General features: G+C 42.2%; 1 protein-coding gene across 3 annotated transcripts in view; it reads left to right on the forward strand.

The window, feature by feature from the left end:
- Window positions 1–6,385: 6,385 nt before the first annotated feature.
- Window positions 6,386–25,724, forward strand: part of LOC126388038 (cell adhesion molecule DSCAML1-like) — a 71,494-nt gene continuing 52,155 nt past the window's right edge. For 2 of the 3 annotated variants that reach the window (XM_050040926.1, XM_050040927.1), the window contains exons 1-3: window positions 6,444–6,608; window positions 17,621–17,941; window positions 20,686–20,832. In XM_050040926.1, the coding sequence (XP_049896883.1) occupies window positions 6,566–6,608; window positions 17,621–17,941; window positions 20,686–20,832 (511 nt within the window). In that variant the 5' untranslated portion in view covers window positions 6,444–6,565. Of the gene's footprint in view, window positions 6,609–17,620; window positions 17,942–20,685; window positions 20,833–25,724 lie in introns of all 3 variants that reach the window. The other variant, XM_050040925.1, reaches the window with a different exon arrangement.

Below are 25,724 nucleotides of genomic sequence, written 5' to 3' on the forward strand. Positions count from 1 at the left end.
CATGCACACCGTTTGGCCATTTTTAAACTTCAAATCTCAGAAAAAGCTCATAAAACCGAACAAAACTGACTTTCTGTAATGCATTTCAATGGACGTCCAGGCAGAGAATGTCCCAGTGTATGGGAATGGCTATACGCACTGTGATTGGCTCATTGTGTTTGAGGGCGGGGCTTAGCCATAGGTCAATTTCACTTCTAATACACCAAAAAAAAAGATTGTTAAAGTGAATTTCTACTTTAAATGCACTCATTGATCATCAGAAAGAAATGATTAGGATGTGTTATGTTTTCTGTGCTTTCCAGTGGACAAAGAATCTGACCACGGAAATCACCTCATAGTTAAAACAACAATAAATGGTCTTAACAGACCTTTTTGAAACAAAACGCATGAGTTTATTAAGTTTTACAAAGTTTTACTCATATCAGTGAATAAAGTGATGCTTTAAAACACATTGCATATATATATTTTTTTTAATTAAATTTGTCATCAAGACTCAAAATATTCTCAATTTCTTAAGTGTTTCCAGTGTGTTGAAAACCTCCTGAGATTAATAGGTATAAAAGATATTAATCTTTATCATACTGTTACAGGTATAAATAATATAACATCTCATGTTTACTTTAAAAACAGTTCAAACACAAATTACGGTCTTCAACAATATGATTAACAGACTGGAAAGTACCTTGCGATTCCTCCTTGCCTCACGGTCAGCCATGTTTGTTTAAAACCTGTTGAGCCCGAAAGTTCCCCAACTGGGGGACTTTGAGAGCGACTTTGCAAGCACAGTGTGAAACAATACACTGATCACGAAGAATACAGTGATGTTGCACATCAAATTAAACAGCAGAACCTGGGCTACACGGCTGTAAAAACCCTTTTTACATGCCCCAAATACAGCTCAAACAACAACTAAATAAACAACAACAAATCCAACTCGGTATATTTCGGGCTGTAACTCGACCACACGTTATTCAAAAGGGGTCATCCCTATGTTTCCCGGGTTCTATGTTTCCCGCTTAACCCTGCAAAAAGGGTTCTATGTTTCCCGCTTGGTTGAGCGGGCAACATAGAACCCTTTTTTGTGTAAGCAGGGAACCTTTTTTGCAGGGTTAAGTGGGGAACATAGAACCCTGGAAACATAGAACCCTGGAAACATAGATACGCTCCCATTCAAAACACACGCCGTTCATCTCAAATGAAAGCAGAGACTCTGCTGTTTCCACACGTATTCACCACATCACTCTACACCAAACCATCAGAGAGATAGAGGCCAAAGAACAACAACAGAAATCTTTTCGCCAAAACATATTTGTAATATGTCTCTTACCTTGTTGTTTTTGCCGTGAAAAGCGCATTCTGCTGTTCAATCACGCTTCATTCCCGTATTACCGGATGTGGTCCGTCATTCAAATGAATCCGGGCGGACAGAAAGGTTCTGGGGGAAGCATAATGACCACTCACAGCAGCCGACATCACCCCACAGCGCGTTCTGCTGACTCTGATTGGCTTACAGTGCTGTCAATCTCGTTTGGTGGGTATAGTCATTCTATTGGCTCTAACGAATCAAACGAGGTAGTAGGTGCATATTGGTCAGTTTGGAGTGGGAAATAGAGGAAAAAACGAAACAGACAGTTGTATGTGTATACCCTAAACATCAGTAGGGATTTACAGAAACAAAAAATGAAAGATAGAGGATTGTACATGACAAATATAACATGCAAACATGGTGCAATTTTGGAGAGCTCGCCTGAATTCTCTGTACTAAAACCTCTCTAATATTGTTCTGCTTCACTTTATCAGAATCAACCTTTGCAGAGTTAATGTTCACATATTGTACTATGATGTGATTGAGGTTTAGAGCTGCAGCTGCATCATTCCAAACAGATACTCATCCTGAAAATGCTTTTTTTTTTTTTAGGCGAACCTCAAAATGTTTGATTTGTGCTGTGTGCCATCTTAATTTGCTCTTCACATATAACACATGTACTGATATATGAACTGGACCTTGCATTGCTGCAGTTTTACACTCCATCTACACACCCCAAACAGTCCCTGCTCCTCTGGCTGCTGTTTATTATTTATCTATCTATTTATTTCCTTTTTCTTTTTCTCCTTCTCTTTCTTATTTATTTATTATTATTTATCTGTTTTTTTTCTTTCTTTTTCTCTGGTCTCAGGCTCAAATGTTTACCATGTACTTTGCAAAGTAACTAACAGCTCTTGGAAAATAGCTCTACAGCACTTTAATTTCTAGTGTTTTACATTACTCCAGCACTTTAACCCCCAGTGTCTCTACATCTACTACTGTCATCTATCACAACTGATCACAACCACAACAAGATCTATGTACTGGACTCTGCATTGCTACAGGCTGACACACTATCCACACACCCCATACAGCCCCCTCTCCCCCGTCTGCTCGTTACCTGGTTGCACCCAGAAACAAGGCGTAAAGCATATACATACTTAAGGCACTGGAGGCAACATGATGTGTGCAATGCTTCTGTTATGTGTCGCTGGCCAACTCTATACTGCAACGATAAGACTGTTATGTGTTTTAATGTATCTAATACTGTAATTGTATATGTAATGTACTGATTTTATACTACCTTTTAGGAGCTATGCTGATAAACATGTGGCAGGGGCTGATTTACATTGGTAGTCCTACCAATGTAAATCAGCCCCTGGCTGCAATTGGGTGCATCTACATTTTCTTTTTTTTTCTTCTCTTTAAAAGGAATGTTTATTGATGTACACTGTCCCTTCTTAAACAAATAAATGTTATTGTATTGTATATTTACACATTTTAAAAAACCCCAAAAGTATTCAAATAGACCTTGTGGTTGCAGAGATATATTCATTTCATTATGGGTATGCAGTTTTCAAGCAGAGGCCTATAAAATAGGCTTAGCTTTGAAAAGCTGGTGGCACACTAAAGTGTAAGTGAATTCCACCAGAGATAAAAACTCATAATTGTACCATTCTCATATGGTTCTAAGAAAACTCCGAATGCAATGATTGGCCTCCACCTGACGTAACCACTTGCGTAACATCGGCTCTGCTTTCGAGCGATGGCGAAGACTGATGCAGCTTCATCCTGAGCTGAAAACGGACGAGATGGTCGCAGAGTTTCTGCTGGACAGGTATGTTCAGTTTGCCTCTAACGTAACAGATGACTCCTCTTCTCTTCTACTCTTCTCTTGGCGTGTTACACTCACGCTCCTCTTCTGTGTATCTAACGTTACTTTACCAACGCCTACGTCTATCATAGACGTAATGAGGACGTAATGGAGGAGGGAGGAGTAGGCCTTTGGAGGGAGGTGGAGTTGTGGATGTTCAAATTTTTTCTAAGTGCTGTGTGAAATGCAAGAAAGGTAAGAGTAGTTTTAAAGGTCATCTACTGTGCATTTATTTACAGTGATGGTATATAATATTCATACCTATGTTTTCATCAGTGTATTATCACCTGGAAATAAGAATAAGAGTGTTTTTGTTGTCTTAAAATGAGCCGTTTATATCTACTTACAGAGCAGATCTCTCCATCTCTTCCATGGAGTCTCTACAGTGTCCCAGAGCAGACAAACCAAGATACGACCATTTGCATTTTCACCTCAGCCACCTTATGCCTGATTTATGGTCGTGTGTTAAATCAACGACGTTGCTACGTCGTAGGGTACGTGGCTACGCAGAAGGCTCGCCGTAGACCCCGGCGTAGCCTGACGTGCACCTCCCCAAAAATGTAACTACACGTCGAGGCGACGCAGACCCAGCGCAGACCGAGAGGGCTGTGATTGGTTTGCTTGGTAGCAACGCATTTCCAGTTCCGTATTTCCAGATTGCGCCATCCCCGCCATCTACATCTTCTGTCGCGATGTAGATGTTGCAGTATTAATGCCCATTTATGCTCAACGTTCAATACGGATACGGACGGAGCCGTCTGTCCGTGCTCTGCGTTCATTTCTCTGTGACCGGAAAAGCCGGATGCTAAACAAAGAATCAACTACAGACGACGATAACCATTCAGGAAAGGAATGCAGCCTCCTACCGCTCTGGCGGTGAATTGCACTGCGACGAAATGGAGTGACGGAGAAGTCCGAAGGGTTCACGACGGCGTCATGGCAACGGCGTAGGTACATTGTAGGTACGCCGCAGGACCATAAATCAGGCTTTAGTCCTCCTACTGCTGGGCACACAGTTTCAGCTCTGCAGTCTCTCCACTAGATGCCACTAAACCCTACACACTAGACTTTTTAATCACTGCCGTGCTCCTTTAATGTCTTCAACAGCACACTGAGGAAAGTGTGGAGACTAACCCATCATCTTGTTAATAACAAAAACATTCGAGATCAGCCTTTAAACAAATCACTATTCCAAGTTATCTTACCTTCATTTTCTTCCCTCCCTCTGATATTTGGAGGGCTGGGGTGAGGGAAGGCTCTGAAATCTGTGATGTGTGTTGATTCTGATTTTTATGTTCGCCCATTAACAATACGTGAATCATCCAATAAAACATGGCGCGTCCTTGCATGCAGAGGAATATGCAAAACTGAAAATGTGTTCATTGGGGGCTCAGATAGTTTCATCCTCTCAGGGTGTTGCATGTGTAAAATTAAAATCAAGCTGTTCCCCACACATTGTGCTCTTCAGACGCCTCTCTTTACACATTCTATAAAAAACAAAGCGTCATATATTTAAACTTTATGAAATCACATAACAAAGGAAATGTTCACATCAACATTTAAACATTTTATTTCATTTTGTTATTAGTGGAGCTTTTACTTCACCCAAGACATCCTCGAGTGTTATTTAGATGCTTATCTTTGATAAGTTAATGTGAAATATGACAAACATAATCACATCTAAACTTACAAGGTCATATTACAATAAATCATTGTGCTGAAATGCACCAACAGGGCCCGTTTGCATGTGAGCATGTGACCAGCAGATGTCAGCAGTGACCCGCATGTGCAGTCAGAGGCTTGAACCTCGGTCACATCAGATCAGATCAGACCGCAGCAGCACCGTGTGGAGAGGAGAGAAGGTTCTGCTGCTCACCTTGTCTTGAAGTTTCTCAAGTTTAAAGACAACCAAGTTTTCAGTGGGTGACCTCTGACCCACAGGCGTCAATACACGTGTCTAAAAAAATCTTCTTTGCTGATTTGTCTTGAGGCTACAGGATTGTGTTCTTAAATGTAGGCTGGGAACTTTTACTCCCATAAAGTTTGAGCTTTGACTTGTGAACAAAGCAGTGATTATGTTTGTATCAGATAATGGACACAATAAGTAATAATTAGTTAATTAAGCCTAATTACATGTACACCAATAAAATGCACATCTATATTGTTAATCTGATCATTTTTGTCATTAGTCTGAAGGGACTGCATCCCTCTCAAAACCATCTGATTCAGTCCAGATATACTTGCCACCCCTGTTCATATGAGTCGTGTGTAAAATGTTAATATTATGCCAAATAAACTTAAATTCTATTGAAGACATTGCGATGGTTGATTTTTTTTCCAGGATTTTTGTGTGTCAGTGCTCTGAAAGTATCAATCAGTCAACTCTCCGCCCCACATCACCCTGAGAGACAAAATGCCTGTTCACATTTTTTCTTTTAATAGTTTAGTTTTATTGGTCTTTCTGTGTGTGCAGATTATGCGGCTGCTGCAGCAGACGACCACTTCTCAGATCCACCACTGGCCTCCACAGTGACTTTAAATATTCTATGAACTGGGAGTGTCCTGCAACTTACCGTCCTAATGTATGCTTATGCAGGGGAGCTTTTCACATCAGGCGCAACAGCGAGCAGAGTCAAAGGGGATGGCAGCAACATGGAAAGTTGCTCAATTTCCTCTAAGGATTCACTGAAACCTTTTATATTTGATTTGATTTACCTGCTGTGTGGAAGTGTCATGCCCCACACCCCGCTACCCTCTTTCTCTCTCCTCCTCTCTATCTGCAGTGCATATCTGTGCGCAAATGTCTACGCACGTTTCATGGCTCCGAAAGACAAAGAAAAACAGTCATTAGTCTGTGCTGTAGCTCCACGGCCCTGTGACTGAGGCCCAAACTCAGAGGAAAAGATATGAATACATTGTTAGAGTCTTCACAGCAGCCTGAGCGGCTTTTGTAGATCCATATTGCGCAAAGAAACGCGGTCATCAGGGGCGCACAGGTGGGTGCGCTCTCCAAGGTGCCAACAGATCTGTCTGCGCAGCTCCGCCGCTCACACACACTGGCAGTTTGGACCTAACTGGACCAAAATCCACTGTTCAGCTCACATCAACCCCTCGGCTTTGCTGTGACCCATCGTTTCCGCGGTGTTTGATTAGAGTAGGGAGGATGGATTTGTATGCACAGTAGTCTTGGGAGGAGAGGAGGGGACATGGGCGGGGCCGAGGCGCCTCTCATTTCCCCTCCATGCTTAGCGGGGCAGCAGGGCTGGAGAGACCTCCGGGGAGCACAGTCGCCAGTCCAGCACGGAGACCCGCCTGGCCAAAAAACCGCGCCTCACACTTGCCAGGATTGCCAAATATTCCTGAAAAATATACCTGCTATTTATGGCATGTGGCTTGTAACTTTACTCCTGCTGTACTCTCTCCAAGAAGGTAAGAGAAAAAGAGATGCTTGAAATATTTCCCATCCTGTGCACTGAGTGCTGGAGTCTTACTGTGTTTAAGTTGAATGAAAAGTGATAATTAATCGAACCCTTAATTGATTTGTGGCGGTGAATGGTGTGTGGCTGGTGCTTTGATGTATCCTCGGATGCCTTGTGATGAGGAATTGATAGAAAATGATTCTTTAAATCAAAATATTAAAAGCTGCTGAGCTGAAGTGGTGGAAATATTTTAAAAGTAAAGGTGTGAAGTGATTTCTTTTTTTCACCTGACTGTTTTGTGGTTTTATGCAGCGGCCTCAGATGGTGCTGATAGCACGGATTGTTTTCGCATTACCAACTCCAGTTATGAATATGTAAAATGGCTGAATAGGGAGAATGAGGTGCAAATACAGAGGGAGGGTGAGAGAGAAATGAAAACATGGATCGGCCTGCAATTACATCAATTGATCACCAATTTTAGAACGAATTCACTGGAAATGTGTCAGTCCTGTAAAGTTTGGAGTATGATGTTTGTGATTTTTACATCCTGCCGCTCTCATTGTGTAGCCTTTGCTAATTGCAGCTGTTTTCATTTGGCACAAGCGCTCCATTCCACAGACATGCTCCTATTTTTTTTAGATGAATTTTTGGGGAGGTTTAAATTCTTTTTTTCGTGTGATGACAAATTGTTGCCATTAAAAATTGGATGGCAAATAAAAGGCTGCCTCTTTTTCCCCACAACGGCCTTATTAGTTTAATAGATGTGCTCCCACATAAAGGCCATAATTGGTGCATTCAGATTTGTCCTCCTTGTTTAATTCATCTGCTCTCTTCAATTTCTTTCTTTTGTTTAATTGTGTTTATAAATATAAAAGGCGGGTTATTTGTTTAAATGGATTCTTTCTTGTGCAGTATGTGCAGTAAATCCCTGATCCTGCTGCAAAGTTGATCTTGTGCTATTACAGTGCATTATAATAATCCTGAACAAATCTGCGTCGAAAATAACAGAAATTCAACACCATCTCCACATGAGAGCGTTTCCAGGGCCTTTGTGCAGCCTGCCTGTTTGGAGCCATGTTTACATATTGTTTTGCCCTTATTAGCACAGGGCCTGACAGGGTGTGCATTTATTTAGCAAAAAGTCTGGGCTCGGTGGATTGGCTGGAAGGATGAATATGGCGTCTCTCGATGCAAACGAGTTGATTAAAATAGGCCATTAGGTCCATTTGCCATTTTAAGTTCTGGCATTTCTCACAGTGGTTTAACCTCTTTTTCCCCAAATAATGGCGAATATCAATGAGCTGCATATATGCTGTGTTTGTTGTGTTTTTCTCAACTCTCTTAAATTCACATTTACCAAATATTTATTGCTGATTTAAACCAATTATTCACCTTGAAAGCTGTGATCCCAGAGTCCCTCTGGGTTTTGCGGAATCATATTAATATGCGCAAATTTATTTCACCAAATGAGAAACTCCAGGGGCGTGGGTGCAGATTATAGACTTGCCCGGTCATGTTCCTCACTAATAGCGCACCTGGACCCCGCGGACGTGTTCGCGCGTGTGCCGGCGCGTGCGTCACGCCCCGCGTCTCTGTGTGTGTGTGTGTGTGTGTGTGTGTTTTGGCGGGTGCGCGGAGGAGGGGAAGTGACGGGGACACCCCTCGTGGTTAAATGTTGGACACTTTTTGTGTGTTATTTCTGCAGGAGATAAACTACAGTTTATTTACTTATTTATTTAAAAATATAAAAATCCACTACTTAATAAAAAAAATCAGATTTAGTACAATCATGGTAATGTACAGATCTGTGCAAAAAAAAAAAAAAAAAAAATGCTCATAGGGTAACACCAGTTAACCAATTAGAGCATAATGCATATTATTATTATTCTTCAGTGATTTCAAATATTACACCCAGTTAAAGGATTTTATTGTGATTTTTAATCGGTCATTTCAAAACAAAATCTTGTGTTTTCTCCCAGCTGTCATTTTAAATCAAACTCAGCCTGCATTACTGTAATTGTTGATTAATTATCAGCAAATAAAATCCACTTTAACACACAGGCCTGCTGTAGGCCTAGTCTGAACTAAGAATGTTAAAATCTGATTAATTAGACAAAATTAATAAAAAAAAATAAAATAAAAAAAAAGGATTTGTGTAACATTCAAACGATACAACGTGAATTTATTTCTAGGTGTCCAACGCAATGAGCTGATCCCTCACGCTGGCACACTCTCGTCCTCCTCACTGCTCACCGGCTCCAAATAGAAATATGCAAAAAAAAAAAAAAAATCCCCCTCCTTCCCTCCCCAGTCCAATTCCCTGTGCTGCCTTTGCAAGGCTGCACAATTAAAGCTGCAATCTGAGCTATAGGCACCACTCAATGACAGAGCTGTGTGGTCCACAGGGGTGCCAATCATTACTCAGGCAGGGCACAGGCCTGCATTTTTTAACCAGCTCAAACCCAGCATTATTTAATTTTACCAGAGCACCCACCTTAAAGAGGGGTGAAGTAGAAACAAATGAGCTGTGGGTGTGATTTTGACTGTAGGATACATCACTCTGATCCTTTTACTTCAAATGAGAAAACGTGCTCCCACAAAAATATGAAAAATATAAATATCTTATAAACTGACTGTTGCTGGACATTTTTAAATCAAAGAAGTCAACTTGACTTTTACATTTCCTGCAGGTTTAATTCAGAAAACCATAAGTTAAATATAATTGAACAACAGAAATGTCAGTTATTCCTCTCAAATTAACTAAAGACAAAATATCTGCACACACATCTTGATCAGTGTTGTTGCCTAATGGTGGGCAAAGTGTGCTGCTGTAAGACTGTCAGCAGAGAAACGGAGCTCATTGCACTTCCCAGCTTCCCACCAATAGGATGTCACAGCTCTGTCACTGGCATCCCTGCTCTCCCATTCGTCCTCGAATTTATTATAAATCCCAACGAGATTATGAATAAGATCTAATCATTTAAAACAACAACAACAACAGAACATGCAAATGAACACCGTCGACAGTAAGATGTTTTTTTTTTTTTTAGCAAGATTTGCTAAATTGAGCCAGACCTCCTCCAAATTTTATTGGATGCTGGGGCGGCACATTTTCAGAAGGAGGGTGCGTTCAGCAAATGTCAAATCTCTGAAGCAAGTAGTTGTTTTTGTTGGATCTCTCTCTCTCTATCTCCATCTCTCTCTCCATCTCTCCCTCCCTCCATCGCTTCCTCTCGCAGTAACTCCCCTCCCTCTCTCTCCCTCATCACTAGGCAGAATTAAAGGTTGGGGGAGGGGCAGTTTATGCAGACTATGCTGGGACTTGTGATCCACAGATTTGATATTCACATTAAAAGAGAAACTGGCTGCTTTGATGTGAGGGGGAGCAGGTCCCCGGGGACTGCTGAAGTAGCACACTTTTTTTTTTTACTGACACAGCACAGGCCGGGGGGGTGTTAGTTGTGGTGCTGGTGGGTGGGTGGGGTGGGGAGCAGATTGTTGGGGACAGGGTGTACAGAAAGACAGTAGGTGGGGAGCGGCGATACCCCTTCTTTGATTAGATGTAACCCCGACAACCTTCCCCCCGACTTCTCCACCCACCAACCACCTACTTACGCCAGACCCCTGAGGATTATCCATAAGCTTACACCTATCTTCATCCCCCTGCATCCCACCAATATTCAATTCACACCCCTTCCGACAGTGCGTCTCCTCCCACTTTCTCCTCTGCTGCTCTATGTTTCCACACACGATTTCAATCCTGCTATCAAACACACAACTTTCTGTCCCGAAAAACACCTGAATGATGAGTGACGGCAGGACAGGAAGGGAGTGAACACAAGAGTCACAGTCTGGGTGGAAATGAAGCTGTTTCCAAAATAGCAAGCAGTGAAGGAGAGGAGGGAGAGGAGGGAGAGGAGGGAGAGGAGGGAGAGGTGTTTGACAGTTCACGTGGCTGATGTCTTGTCTCTGTTAAGTTGAGTCCTGCTTTTGACCTTTATCGCGTTTCCTATCACTTAATCCAATAAAGATAAAATGCTGTGAAAATGATTCTACAGTGAGAACGAATTGGAAAGACGGAGATGGGTGAGAGAGGAAGAGGAGGAATGTGTGGAGGTATTTTGCCTGTGGTTGGGCACAGGGAGCTCTGGGTGTGAGAATGTGTGTATGAGAAACACTGGGGGTTCTGGGGTTTGTTTACCTCCTCATCACAATACAGTTGTGAGCGTCAAGTGTGTGTGTGTGTGTGTGTGTGTACACTCCTGTGCCTGTGCGCACTCACATCCTGGAGAGGCGTAGATCAGCTGCATTATGCATGATGAAACCTTGCATAGGTTATGACTTCTGCCTCTCTGACATACATATTCATGCGTGGCGCTCTGGCAGGATGTATAAAACAGTGGCTGCGACTCTGACAGCCTGAGCTTTAGCTCCAGCAGCGCCGTCAGTGCTCCAACACTTCCAGTGAGGGCTGCATGGTTTCCTCTCTGGTGCTGTGGCTGAACGAGGTTGATGAAGCCTCCTGGGTGCAGGTGATGTGCAGCAGCGACAACACAGGAACCCCTGCAGCTTTGGTCAATACTGCTCGCAGGGCAGTGGCTGTCCGCTCGCTGCCGGGGTCAGATATTTGTGGGTGTGCATCACTGGGAGAGGTGGTGTCGCTGACATGGACAGGGGCACCATGTGTGTGGGATACAGTTGTCTCAAAGTGTTAATGTCCACTTGCAGGTTTCATTGTATCTCTATTAAATCAGAATAATGTAGAGCTGAAACAATTAGTTAAATAACAGTCATCAATTGGCAGATAATTAATCGGCAGGTATTTCAAGGATTGATTAATCGTTTCAGCTTCCAACTTCTCTCATGGGAGGATTTGACACTTTTCTGTTTTCTATCACTGTAAGCAAAATATCTTTGGCTTTGAAAATCTTGGTTAGACAAAACAAGACGTGTTAAGACCTCACCTTGGACTCTGGGAACTTGTAATTGCCATTTTTTTAACATTTAAGAGTCTAAATAATTGATCACCAGTTGATAATGAAAATAACTTGTGCTTTGCAGCCATAGATTAACGTGAGAATGCAAACTGACAGAGCATTAAGACTCAAATTCAGCATTTCTTCTGATAGACTAACCTATGAGTAAATAACCATACATCTGTTATCATTGACGTCTTACTGATGAAAAACATAATATCACTAACCAGCTGTATGTCCACTGTAGTGACTGGTTGTGAGTTAGTGGGAGTGTGCTGGTTTGACAGGTTGATAACTTTACTACTGGTATTTTATAAAGATAAGAAAGTACCCATACCACTTCTTCCTTCCAGATACTGATTCCGATCCCTGAACCTTAGGTATCTGCCGATACCGAGTACCGATCCGATACCAGCGCGTAAAATAAAAATGGATGGGATATGAATTGTTGTATGTCTCAACTCCTAAAACTCTGTGTAAAATATTAAGAAATAAATACATAATAGTAGAATCAATGCCATAAAACTTTATTATTATTATTATTATTATTATCCAGTGTTGACACAGATCAAGACACAGGTTAAAGTGCAGCCACACAATTTGGTAAAAAAGACATTTTAAAGGCTACAGTAGAATGCTTTTTAAACTCCGCTCCGTTTCCGTTTCGTTTGCCTGTAGCGTGCGTATGCGTAATGACGTGAGGCATTACGTGGTATCGGATTGGTCATAGGCTGTACTCGCCGATACCCGATACCGCATTTTAGGCAGTATCAGAGGCATTTTTGATACTGGTATCGGTACAACTCTAGTATTTTACTGTCAAGACTGTGATCAACACATATCTTGCACATTTCCTTAATGATCCCTATCAATCAAAGGTTTTGTAAAAATCTGAGTGGCAGAAATTAGATTTCAATATGCTTAAAAAAAGGTTCAACTATGGTTAGATGGCATGACCATGAATTAAGCCTTAAAGGAATATTTCACCCCCCAAATGATCATTTGCATATCAATTACTCGCCCTGTGTTCTGCTGAATTCATGAAAAAAACTTTTTTTGTCACAAACCTCCAGAGAACGAAGAATCCAAAAACAGAGAAAATCCTCGATGAATTCAAGTCAAAGGAAGTCCATATAAAACAACACCAAAATATGTCAAAACATCTGTTTAAAAACTCTCACACAACTTCTGCAGTAAAATCCGAGTCTCATTTATTCAGTCGTACGCTCAGTTCCCCCCAAACACATGCATTTTCATTAAAACCTTACTTTTTGAAACTGAAGTAAAGGTGAAACTTCTCTATGCTCTCATCAAAGCTGGACTTCACTGACAAAAAGAGTAACGTCACCTCGCTGAATTGTTACTGTGTGACTTTGGTAAATCTGAATCAACCCTTTTAAACACAAAAGTCACACAATAACACAAACTGATTCAGGCGGCAGTAGACCAGCAGCTCCCGTGTTCATCAAGGTGAAATTACTGTTTTAGTCAATGGACTGGCTTTGATGAGAGCGTACACAGGTTTCGCTTTCAGTTCAGTTTTAGTAAAATGCATGTGTTTGGAAGTACTGTGCGAACAGCTGGATTACACTGCACATGTTGCATGAGAGTTTTTAAACAGCAGTTGCCTTTGACTTAAATTCATCAAGAATTTTTCTCAGTTTTTGGATTCCTTCTTCACCATGGAGGCATGTGCCAGAAAAAAAGTTTTCTTCATGAATGCATCGTAACACGAGGTGAGTGATAAACAAATGGTCATTTGTTGGATGAAGTATTCCTTTAACTTTACATTAAATCAAACTGTTTGGCCAAACCTTAACATTTAATTGATCTGTGTAGTGGTTGAACATTAAATGAGTTGTCCCAGTTGCCAGAAACAAATACAGATACATTACATCTATCTGTTATTATTTAGCAGATACCCTGAAACTTTAAGATTCAGCATGCTGTGGTTAATGTGTGGTTCAGTTTAGGCACAAAAACCACCGGGTTATGGTGAGGAACAGACCATGTACTACTCAAAAAATAGCCTCTTTTTGTGCCACTGACCATGCTGGAAAAACAGCAACAAGTTGCTAAAAAACACCCACGTTTGGTGGCTAAAAGTCACAGAAAACACAGCGATGAATCACAACCGGTTTTGTAGTTTGTTGGTCTCGAACAGTGGTCTGCAGCTCGGCAGGTGTCTCCTCCACTTCCGGATGACAAAGGCAGCTCACACTACGTCACATTAGAAACGTTGATGTGATACATCATGTAACATATCTGTGTTTTGCAGAATGGTACAATGCCAGCATATATAAACATGTTGAAAGGCTGTGTGTTAGTGCAGCTGGCCCAACTTCATCTTTGACTTTGACATTTCAGAGCGTTTCCATTTGGACTCAGCCATGACAAAGATGTGTTTAGCATGCAGTCTCTGTTGTTCACCTCACTGTTGGTGCATGGGGCATTTTGATGCCCTGCCACACCAGCCGTCTACGCAGGTTGGCACAGGTGGTTTGTAATTTTTTGACTGTTGGTTTGAAATGGAGTGGAAAGTCCAGCAGTCACTGGTGCCAGTTGAGTTTTGGAGCACACCCAGTCTGATGCGCTAATGTTGCTGTGCCTGAACACACATCGCCAAACAAGTTTTTCAATCTATCCCTGACTGGCTCGGCCACTGCTGGCATGTTAGGCATTTACACAGAATTTGATGGGTATTCACACTTAAATGAACAATCTGCGTACCTGCATGCACTCTCTGCTTCCTGTTTTAAACATATTTACTCACTTCAGCTTTTTTGCAACCTGCAAATATCAGAGATGGTGTGACAGAATTTTGGGTTTGGTGACTTGAAGTTTCTAAATTTAGATCCTTCAGTGTGGGTCACTGTTGTTCAGTTAAATTGTTGCATTGTTTTTTTTATTCAGTCGCAGCTTTCAAGTGCCAGCGCCACCATGGCAACCCGCTCTGCCTCCTCCCAGTGTGACTGAGCGCTGAGAGCTGCTTTTGGAGTGTGTATGTGTTTATGCGCACGCATGTGTGTGTGTCGGGAGAGTGCATGTGTGGCTCGCCTGGTTTTGACAGGCTGTGAGTGGTGGGAGTTTGCTCTGATCCCCTTTCTATTCCACTTCCCACTCCATCAGTCCCAGTGCGCCCCAGCCCCCCAGTGCCCAGGCCCCCAGGCCATATAATCTACTGTATGAGAGGTTCTCCTGCTGCCCAGCCCCCCCGAGCTCTCAGGGTGACCCCTTCACTCCTCCACTTTAGTCCTGTCCCCCCATTGGGAGATTATAGATATTGCAATCTTTAATATGGGCTTTATGCTCAGGGGCCATTATCAGTAATCTGCAGAGGGGAGGGAGTCTGACCTGGTTTTTGCAGCCCACCACTGGACTGCCAGACACATTTTCATATACCATCTGTAACATTCTGCCCAGCTTTATCAATCTCCAGTCTACAGATAGAAGCACTTCTTTGAAAGGAAGCTGGAATTATTCAGGAACCCTCCCTGATGATGAAGATCACTGCGTCTTCCTTCAGTCTGGCGCACTGAGCTCGGTGCCAGCGCAGTGACACTGCTGATGGTGGTGATTGATTCTCTTAATGTTCTTCTGTTTGCACCGTCACTGTTCACGCCCATGATTCTTTTAATTGTCACAACTATTTTGGGTACTGCGCTTCATGTACCTGTGAAAACCTAATAATGGCTCACACAATGTGAGCAACAGGATGCTTCTCACTTACCCTGTTTCCTCAGCTTCAGCATGAGTCCATGATTATTCAGATATGATGTGACCATGTTCCTTGAGGAAGACTATCATTCTGCTGGTCCAGCACAGTTGCCATCATGAAGAGGCTATGATAATGACAAATAATGTAATGATCATCTAAATATCAAAACTTGTATCTGCAGACACAGGATGTGAGTACCTCTGTGTCATGGAACATAATATGTTTTGTACACTTAGTGCAGGTCTTGACTGATGTCCTGTACTCAGTGCTGCTATTTAAAGTGAACTTAGAAGTTAGCAGGTGTTACACAGAGTCATAGAACACATAATCTGGATCACAGGGGACCCAAAACCGTTTTCAGTTCCTAAAAAGCAGTCAATCAATCAATTAGTCGATCGACAGAAAAATGAAGGCCAAACATTTTGACAATAATGAATCATTTTCAATCAAAGGGGGAGAATATTCTCTCCCTGCTGGTACCCAGGCATGAGAATATGCTGCTTTATCTCATCGTACGTGATAATAAATTGAATTATCTTTGGGTTTTGGAGTGTTGATCGGACAAGACAAGCAATGTGATGACATCACCTGTAGGGAATGTTGATGGGCATTGATTAATCAGTTTATAAAAATACAAAATAAGAGTCATTAGTTGCAGCCTTAGTGTTTATATTATAAATACTGAACCAACTTACTGTGTTTGATCCATTTTGCAGACATATTTCTAGATCTATTTTTAATGATATGTTGCTGACATGCTGAACTTTGACATATAAACTATAAGTTCTATAGTTCTATAGATCTATAGTCCCAGACCTTCAGCTGTTTTGTTTCAGTATCAGTTCTGACAAAATGTTTTCAGACTAGAAGAAATCATCCGATCTGTTTTGTAATTAAAAAACAGTTCATGAAATTAACTGATGTTTAATAAGTATAAAGCACAAAGACCATCTCACAAAAAGTAAACCTGATGTGACCACTAAACTTTTAACTGTCGATTAATCTATCAAACATTCTCTTCATTAATCAATTAGGTGTTTAGTCTATAAATTGTCAGAAGATCAGTCTTTCCAAAGCCCAAAATGACATCCTCAAATGTCATTTTGTCATTCTTAAAAACTACGTTTAATTGATTTTCAAATTTGTTGGTGATTGATTTAATAATTGACAACCTATTGATTAATCATCGCAGCTCTAGACCTGAGGCTGAGGTAAAATTTTTGTGACGTTATCAAATGTTAATAATTATAATTAACCATTAAAGCTTCAGTCAAAAGTGAAAATATATCAAAGCGTGCAGACTCCACCACTGAAAGTTTGCATTTATTGTTATGTGATAAACATTGACATTGTGTTGAAAATTCAGCTCTTTCAACCAGCGGTATTAAATAGGCGAGAAGTATAGAGAGAAAAACCAATTTGATCCATTTTGTAAAAAAGAAAAACACACACAGTCATGATTTAACAACGAGCAGAGTGTGCTGAGTGCTAATTTCACCCAATTTGGATCAAAATCCTGGATCCTTCAGTATCTGTTAGTATCTTCCATCATGTTTTACAGACTTTCTGTGCTGAACTGAACACTAACACGGTGAACATGCAGTGGGGTGGTGTGTATTAGATGATATCATTTAGAAGCAGTGGTGGTTAACATCCACATCTGTCTGTCAGCAGTGCCCCCCCCCCTCCAACACACACTCTTCTTTCTCCTCTAATCTGTCCTATTATGACCCCAAATTTAAGAGACTCCCCTCCTCTTCTCTTCTCACTCTTCTACCTCTGCTCGAGCTGTATGTGTTTAATCGGAGTGCCAGTGAAGAACATTCCTGTACGTGTGTGTGTGTATGTGTGTGTGTTTGTGAGTATGTGTGTGCATGTGTGTGTGTTAAATATGTAAGGAGATTAAATCGACTTAAATCTCTGCGTCTGGCATAGAAATTCCAATCACATAACCTATCATCGAGTTCCCTCTCTCTGTCTTTGTTTGTGTATGTGTGCACACACTGTACGGAGGTAACAGGCTCCTCCCCACTCCGATCCATCTAAACCATCACAGGCTTTAGCCCAAATCCCTGGCTTTCTGGATCACATGACTGATGTTTGCAGCTGGACATTTGACATATATTTGTTATGATTATTTCGCAACGCATTTGAAGGACATTCCCACTGTGTCCATTTTATTGTCCATTAATGTGATGCGATTGCTTTAAATCAGCGGCAGTGGAATCCTGTTAGCTTCTTTGTGTGTACAGCGCATAACAGGTGCTTATTGTTGGCCTCTCACCTTCACCTCGGCCTGTTAAGTGATGTTGTGTTGTCTGTTTGCAGTACACAGTGAGGATGTGGGCTCCACCAGGCTGTACTTTGTGAATGCCTCCCTGCAGAGGGTAACCTACTCCAGCTCGGTGGGGGTGTCCCTGCCCTGTCCAGCAGGGGGCACCCCCAGTGCCATACTGCGCTGGTACCTGGCCACCGGCGACGACATCTACGACGTGCCCCACATCCGCCACGTGCACGCCAATGGCACCCTACAGCTGTACCCCTTCTCGCCCTCCGCCTACAACAGCTACATCCACGACAACGACTACTTCTGCACAGCCGAAAACCAAGCCGGCAAGATCCGCAGCCCCAACATCCGCATCAAAGCTGGTGAGTTAGTAGCACGGTCAGGAGAGGAAAGACTGAAGGACCTGAGAAACTGAGATTGAAAGGGGGGTTAATGGACATGGATGAATTACTGAAGGGGCCAACTGGGCCAAGGCCCAGGAGCCCAAAGTGTCAGAGGTCCCTTTGGTCTGCACTTGCAAAATGTCTCAAGTAAACATGTACTGACCAGGAAGAGTATCATAAAGACCACAAAGACACACAAATCAACCAAAAGGAGACATAAAACCACAAAAAGATGCATAAGAACTAAAAAGAGATGCACTACAAAGTCAGTGTGTCTTGCTCCTCTGCAGGAGAGGGGTGGGGCCCTTTGCATTTCTGTGTCCAGGGGGCCCCTTGTCTTATTATCCGCCCAGGGTTATGGAGCAAAAGGCCAAAGTGAGACACAGCATGAAGAGGAACGGAGCAAAAAGAGACAGTTGTGACAGCATAAAGTAGAGCAGATGTGATTGGCAGCTGCAAAAAGCCCTACCCACACACAGAATCACCTGCCCTAAAATAGCCCGTCTCGACCTGAACACAGATTGACCTAGAACACAGTCTACAGAGAGAACATCTGCATCACATACTACACCAGGCCTCGGCCTTCGCTCACACCTATTTGACTGAGCTGGTGATGAACCACTGCACTTTATTCCCACATAACCCCTTCAGCTCCATCTACAGCACGGCACCATCTGGTAGGATGAAATCAGAAACACAACCTCTACAGTACTCAGAGTTCAGCAGCAACTCCAGCGTGATTTTTAGATGATATAACCTGATCGCATGAGACGGAAAAAGTGTGACAATAGGTTATATCACATTATCGCTTCATGCTCATCGACAGTCCTTCACTTTTTAAAAGGTTAATGCAATAAAGGCAGGAATGTCCTTTTCAGGAGTGCTTTTCAAAGCTTTGCAAGGTGAGAAAAGTAATTCAGCACCTCACGATAAAGAGTCAGTGACCTTATCAGCATCTATTACAGCTCTGTATGCTGACCTAAAACAGAAACTAATATTTTTTGATATACTGTTACCGTACATGGAAAAATATCTAAGGCATCTTTTCAGTGACAAAAGAGAAGAAATTAATTATTTTCACGAGTCACTTAGAGGAAAGACTCGATGGAGCAGATATTGTAGGAGCTCTATTTTTGGACAGTTTGACCAAAAGCTGCCTCTGTTGCCATCATATTCTCTTTTCTGTCCTCCTCCTCCTCCTCCCTGCTCCCTCGTTCTTCAAACTGTCCTCTTGTGCCAGACTAAATATAGCCACAGCACACTTCTTTAATTATCTCTCATTAACAAACCTAATTGGTGCTTTCCATTGATTGGACCGCGTGAGGCTGCTTTAATAAGCGAGACCTCATCTGAAGTAAAATAGTCCGTCTGGGGGTTTGGGTTCCTGCAGCTCTACAACCAGCAGAGATACACGAAGAAGAAGAAGAAGAAGAAGAAGAAAGTGGAATTTCACCAAACAGACAGTTACATCAAACTGCAGCTGGAACAAAGCTACAGCTGGATGATAGTCACAGTGCATCTATCGTCCCGCCTCCCCCTCCTTCCCATCATTCATTCAGGCCAGTCGGTCCCTCCCCCTTCCCTCCTGTCATCAACATCTGTTTTCATATTCTGCCTCCCAACACCGACCTGAACTAATACTCATATTCATTCTAATACTAATACTAGCGCCAAGTTGAGGATTTGAGCCAGGACCCTGAGCTGCATGCCAGCCGGTTGCTGCCTTCATTCCCACATGACCCAAAAGCCTGGCCTCAGGAGGCGAGGGATTAGCATGAACCAAACATCCTGCAGCCAGCGGCCTCTGTCGGGCCCCGGCAGCTCTGGTGCACAGGTTACGGTCACACAGGATGCGGACACTTTGTCTCGGGGTTCAGTCTTGCGGTCGTGGTGTTGCACTTGCCGCTGCCATCGAACATTAACTGGTAGCGATCTCATTTGGATCACCTTTCATGGCTAACAACAATATCTAAGCAAATTCACATCAGTGGTGGTTCATTCTGTGTTATTTCAAAAGAGCTTGACAGAGCTGCTTTATTCCACTCATCAGCGTTCAAAGAAGATGTAAATTTCCATGCACTTGCATGTGTTTCCCTCCTGCAGCAGGAATGTATGCATGCTGTCATCGTGTCTGTTACCAGGGAAGGGATTCCGAACCAGTTTCTTAGCAACCTTCGGATACGTCCTAGCTTTCATGTGATTTTGCTAATGAGTCCCTGCTCATTCACCAGAGTGTAAAATATTGCATGAACCTGCATAAACTGAAGCACCAGTGAGCCTCCAGTTTACTGTGAATGTGCAAATCACTGTGTTTTATCCTTTTAAAGTTCTGTGCTAAAAAACAGGAGATCAGTTTCGTGATGATGTCACGGCAAAGCTAGAGGACCATTTCCATGATTATCCTGCTTAATGGCGGCTCGCGCCATTTATGGTGAAATAGCAGAATTAGAAACAGTAGGCCAGTCATGTCCAGTGAATGAATGTGAAGTTCTGTGGTTAATAATGAGAGGGCATTGTGCTGTGAAGTGATAATGTGGTGTTTTTGATGATGTAAACACGAGAAGGTTTTGTCTCAGAACAAAAAGGCTCACATCCATTGGCAGCATCAGGGTAGCTGATGGGAGATATGAATCATGGGTCACCACACATCAACTATACACTCTTGCCTTTTAAATCCTGAGCTATAAAGCATTATCAATATCATGTGTGTATTCATTTTGTAGTTTTCAGGGAGCCCTACACTGTGCGGGTGGCGGACCAGCGTTCGATGCGGGGCAACGTAGCTGTGTTCAAGTGCCTCATCCCCGCCGCCGTGCAGGAGTACGTCAGCGTCGTGTCCTGGGAGAGAGACACTGTTTCCATCGTACCAGGTAGGACGTCACATAAGTGAATCTGGATTATCCTGGGGTGGGCAGGTTGCCTCATTTCATAGGATTTAGGTATGTCTTTATCTCCTGTGTGTGTGCGTGTGTGCGTGTGTGTGAGGATGGCTGATGCACCGCTGTGCTCTATGTTTGACCGAACTCTTAACTCGTGTCTTCTGTCTGCTCACTGTTCTGGATCACTGATCTGCTCCTCCTCCTCCTCCTCCTTCCTCCCTGCTCGATATCTCCTCCCTCACTCTCCCTCTTCATCCTCCTCTCTTTAGACATTTCCCTTTCTGCTATCACTGCTTTTAAAGCTCATCACATATAATTTTCCCCCTAATGTCGAACCCTGCCTTTAATTGTGATTGACACTGCATCAGACAGACCTCTTCCAAGTCGCATGATTATTCCACAGTTTCTCCTCATCAGATCTATTCCTGTCGTCTCCCTGCTTGTCTTACCACCATGTCCTTGAAGAACAGGGCCACAATTAGAGACATAGGATGTCAATAGGACTGTGCCCCCACATTCATCTTCATTAACCTCATTTGTGTGTGTGTGTGTGTGTGTGTGTGCGAGACAGAGAGAAATGTAGCGTTCAGTCTTTCTGTCTGTTGTTTGTGAACACATTATTGTGTGATTATATATTGTGTGTGATGTATGTTCGAGATGTGCGCACGCTTATTTCCCACATTTAAAACGCTTGCAACAACAATGTAGGAGAGAGGGATGAGAGGTAGAGGAGAAAAATGAACCAGAGGAAGAGAAGCAAGGAGGGTAGTAGGGCAAGAACGGCCTCAGGTCCTGGCAGATGGCGTTTTATATTATATGTATGCAAAACACACAGACACTGTGTCACACATACACATGCACCAAGGTTGCAGTAGTTTGTTATTTTCAGACGTTTCAGTGTATTTTTATCATTAATTTTCAGTTTTCATGTACAGTATTGTAGTTTACTGTAGTTTGTATTTATATTTTGTCTTCAGTTGCCATCCTGGCAGAAAGCTGCTAAATTAAGGAGCTACTCATTTTGTCGGAATAAGCAAAACATGTTTTTGCTGTACTTTGTATTGAAAAAACAATTTTGTTTCTGCTCCAACATGACCTCATGCTTTAATTTTGACTTTAATTTTGGGTTCATTCAGTCACAAAAATCACTTTTTCGAAATTCAGTTTGATTAGACGTTCTCTTGTTTTTCCACACGCTTCATCTTATTATATTTTAGCTAAACACACAAACTACACATTTTCTTGTATGAAATTTTCTTTAAATTTATTACTAAATCAGATCTTAGATTTTGTCTTGTGTTGTTTTCAAATGACATTTTAAAATCTCCATTCCGATTTGCTGATTTCCCTCTCAAACTAAAGGCAGTTCTTCATTTGTCTTTGCCTCATCTGCTACATAATTTCCTGCATTTTCTGCATCAGTTTATGGTGTAAATGTCTATAACTTTGTCAAAATAAACGTGTGCTACTTTTCTGTTTATACTGGGGGGAGAGGGGACAAATGCACATGTTCTAAATATTTACATACAGAGAGAGCTCCCTTCATGTTTGCTTCTCAGTGACAGTTGATCTTGTTTGAATGTGCCAGTCCTCTGTTTTCTATATTGGGTGTTGCTGTGTGCCGTCATGAGGCTGCTGTGTGTAATTAGAGGTATATAGGTCAGTTGATGAGCAGTGAGTGTGAGGATCAGATGTTGAACATGATGAGCAGCTCACTGAACTTTCGTCTCCAAACGACAGTGGCGCAAACACAGCAAGCGCTCGCAATGTGGTCGTGTTCAACCTTGACCCCAACCTCTGCGGTAATCAACGCGTCGACCTCGTCGTCCTTACAGCCAGTCAGCGCAGTCACTTATCCACTATATGACCTCTAAAACACAACACGTCTGCAGATCAGCTCATGATCTGAATATTGTGTGCGCACACTCAGATGGATGCACAACTACTGCACACACACACACACACACACACACACACACAGTCAGTATCAATATACAGTGGATACATGTGGTTATATAAACAGTCCAATGAGAAACATTATTGATGCTGATGTCCAACTCCTCCGTTAACCATCTCTTTGAGTTCACTAGTCAAACTCTCTTTCTACCTCTGTCTCCTCGCTGCTTGGGCAGCAAAGACCTGTCTGGATAGGTCTAATGAAGATGTGAAAATTAAAATTGATTTTGTGACTAAGAGCTCTCTGCATGCCAGTGAGTGGGAGGCTGCCTGTCACTATTTCCTTGCTTAAGAAAGACAACAGGAGGAGTTGCATTGGATTTCGAGTGAGTAAATCCATACATGTTATGCACACATGCACGCGTCTGTTTTATTCAAAAACCTTCACTCCATCATTTTCCTCACATGTTTGTTTCTGTTCCTGAGCCTATCCCAGCATGCACTGGGCAGAAGGTAAGGAAACACCCTGCCTTTTCAGTACTCGATCAAACAGTGAAGAGAGATAGACAAACAATCACATTCATGCAGCCGACTGCATGCCTTTTATTTTGTTCAAATCCCCATTAGCTGTCTCTGTGGTCACTAATGCTCTGCCTGGGATGTTGTCTGGTATTGTATTGATAGAAAGGGACATTGTCTGTTGAATCTCACTGCAAACAGTGAGTTAAAACACTCAACCATCACTGAATGTTTTTTGGAATTTCAAAGGCAGACAAAGAAAAACATAGGATTGCTTCTATATCCTGGCAACGCATTTCAGCTCCAAATGTCTGCACAAATGATAAGTGCTGGAGATTTTATTAGTTTCACAGACTTCATAAAAATAATGGATGCAGTCACTGAGACTTCATGCATCAGTTTGTGGACACCTGTTTTAAGGCCCTGACACACCAAGCCAACGGTCGGCCTAGTCAGTGCAGAGTGTCCCACACTGTTGCCCCTTGTTGGCCCCTGTTGGCTTTTTTTCGTCATATTGAGGAAAGTAAACAAAGAGCTAAAGTCGGCACGGTAATTTTGCTCTGTGCTTTCAACATTGGATTGTTTGTTAATGTGCTAACTGGCTAACTAGCATCAAGATGGTTATGCAGTTTCCTTTTTTAGATGAGGAATACAGACTAGCACCACCTGCTGGTGTGGAGATTTTTTTTTCTCACACAGGCACAGAAGGTACATGCTGGAAGGCCGCTGGCTGTAGTCTCTGTGGTATGTTCATGTGCTACTTTTTGGCCGAGATACAGGTGATGTGAGGTGCAACAGTCAGCTTTGGTTGCCACTAGTTCTTTGAGGTCAGTTTGATGTGTCTGGGCCTTGTACTCCACCCCTACTTTGTAACAAAAACGCCTAAAATGACATACCCAAATTAAAATGACTGTAGCTTCTGAACTGCTCTGACTACATGCATGCATGAGGTCTTGCCAGAAAGAAAACTCTCTGAAGTTTCTTGTGAAAGTGTCANTACTATCAGTGATCAAACAACACTCAGCCAGCTTCAAACATTGAACCTTATTGAAATCAGGTGTGACTATGATAGCTGATGTTGTTTATGACACAGAAACACCATAAAATATCACCAAATAAAGCCATATGAAACGTGAAAGTTATGATCCCAAAAAACGGCATGACATGACTTGTCACCACTCATCGCGATTTTGGACTATGTGTGTTTAGGCTGCTCTGGTGCGAAATACATAAGAAATATAAGAAAAACGATGTTATTTTTGAAAAGTCGAGAGCTTCCTGAATCCGGCAATACCAAACATCACATGGTTTGATGGCGTAGTGCGCCTGGGAGATACCATTTAACAGAGGAGGGGGGGAGCGAGGACGTCGGTGTCCTATTGGAGTTAGAGAGGTTAAAGCCACAAGTTTTTGACCATCGCCATCTTGGCTTTTTGGAGCCAGAAGTGATGAGAAGTGGCCATATTTGGACAAGAGGGTGGGGCTAACCCTAATGCTAACTGCTAGCTTGGTTAACACAGTGCATTTACAGTCTATGGTTACTGCATTCACGTGCTCCTCAGATGGTCCCATTTCCTGACTTTGGTGTGCTCATGAGCTTCAAGTCGTAATGTGTAAACAACATGGACGCTACAAAGAAGATGTGTTGTATCTTCTTGCTCAGAGCATTTAAACAGTACATTAATAACAGTTTTAAGTATTAAGTATTATAATGTGACTTTTTCTCAGACGTGTTGCTGCACCAGTGTATTCCCTTAAACTACTAAAATATTACTTTACAAGAGTAATGCTTATAAATAACTTTACTAACTAATCTAGGAAACTTGGACAGCAACTAACCATTACAACCGAATGCCATATTACAAATCACATGTGAGCAACAAATTGTCATGCAATATGTGAATTAATGAAAAGTTTATTTCCATCAACCAAACATTTACACTTGCCTGCCATGTTTATTTCATATGACGCCAACTCAGCGACTCATGCATCCAATTTTCGCCAACTTTCCGAGTTCTTGTTCGGACTAGTGGGTGCATTCAAATGAATTTTCTCAGACAGAAACTAATTTTTCCGATTATTCCACCACCACATAATGCAGGTTGTGATAATGCTAATGCTAATGTTTTGCTAGCCAAAAACTCACACTTAAACCCACTTAAACAAAATGCACTTACTGGAAAAACTGATTATCCAACCAGGCAGCCAAAATGTTAAAATGGACTTTCATGAACTGAAAAACACACTTGACTTAGCGACCGCTACAGCTATGGCTACACTCTGTGAGCCTGGAGTTACACTATGGTTATGTTAACCAATGTTGTCATGTCACTAGACTCACAAGTCAGTCTTTAGACGCTTTGCTTAACTAAAGACTGAAGACTATCTCCATGATTTTGTGTTTAGATGGGCGGATACAATTTCAGAGTTTAAAAAAACTCCCTATGTTGCAGAACCAATAGTAAATC

The sequence above is a fragment of the Epinephelus moara genome, chromosome 3 (genome assembly GCF_006386435.1).
Source record: "Epinephelus moara isolate mb chromosome 3, YSFRI_EMoa_1.0, whole genome shotgun sequence".
In the NCBI taxonomy this organism is placed as follows: Eukaryota; Metazoa; Chordata; class Actinopteri; order Perciformes; family Serranidae; genus Epinephelus; species Epinephelus moara.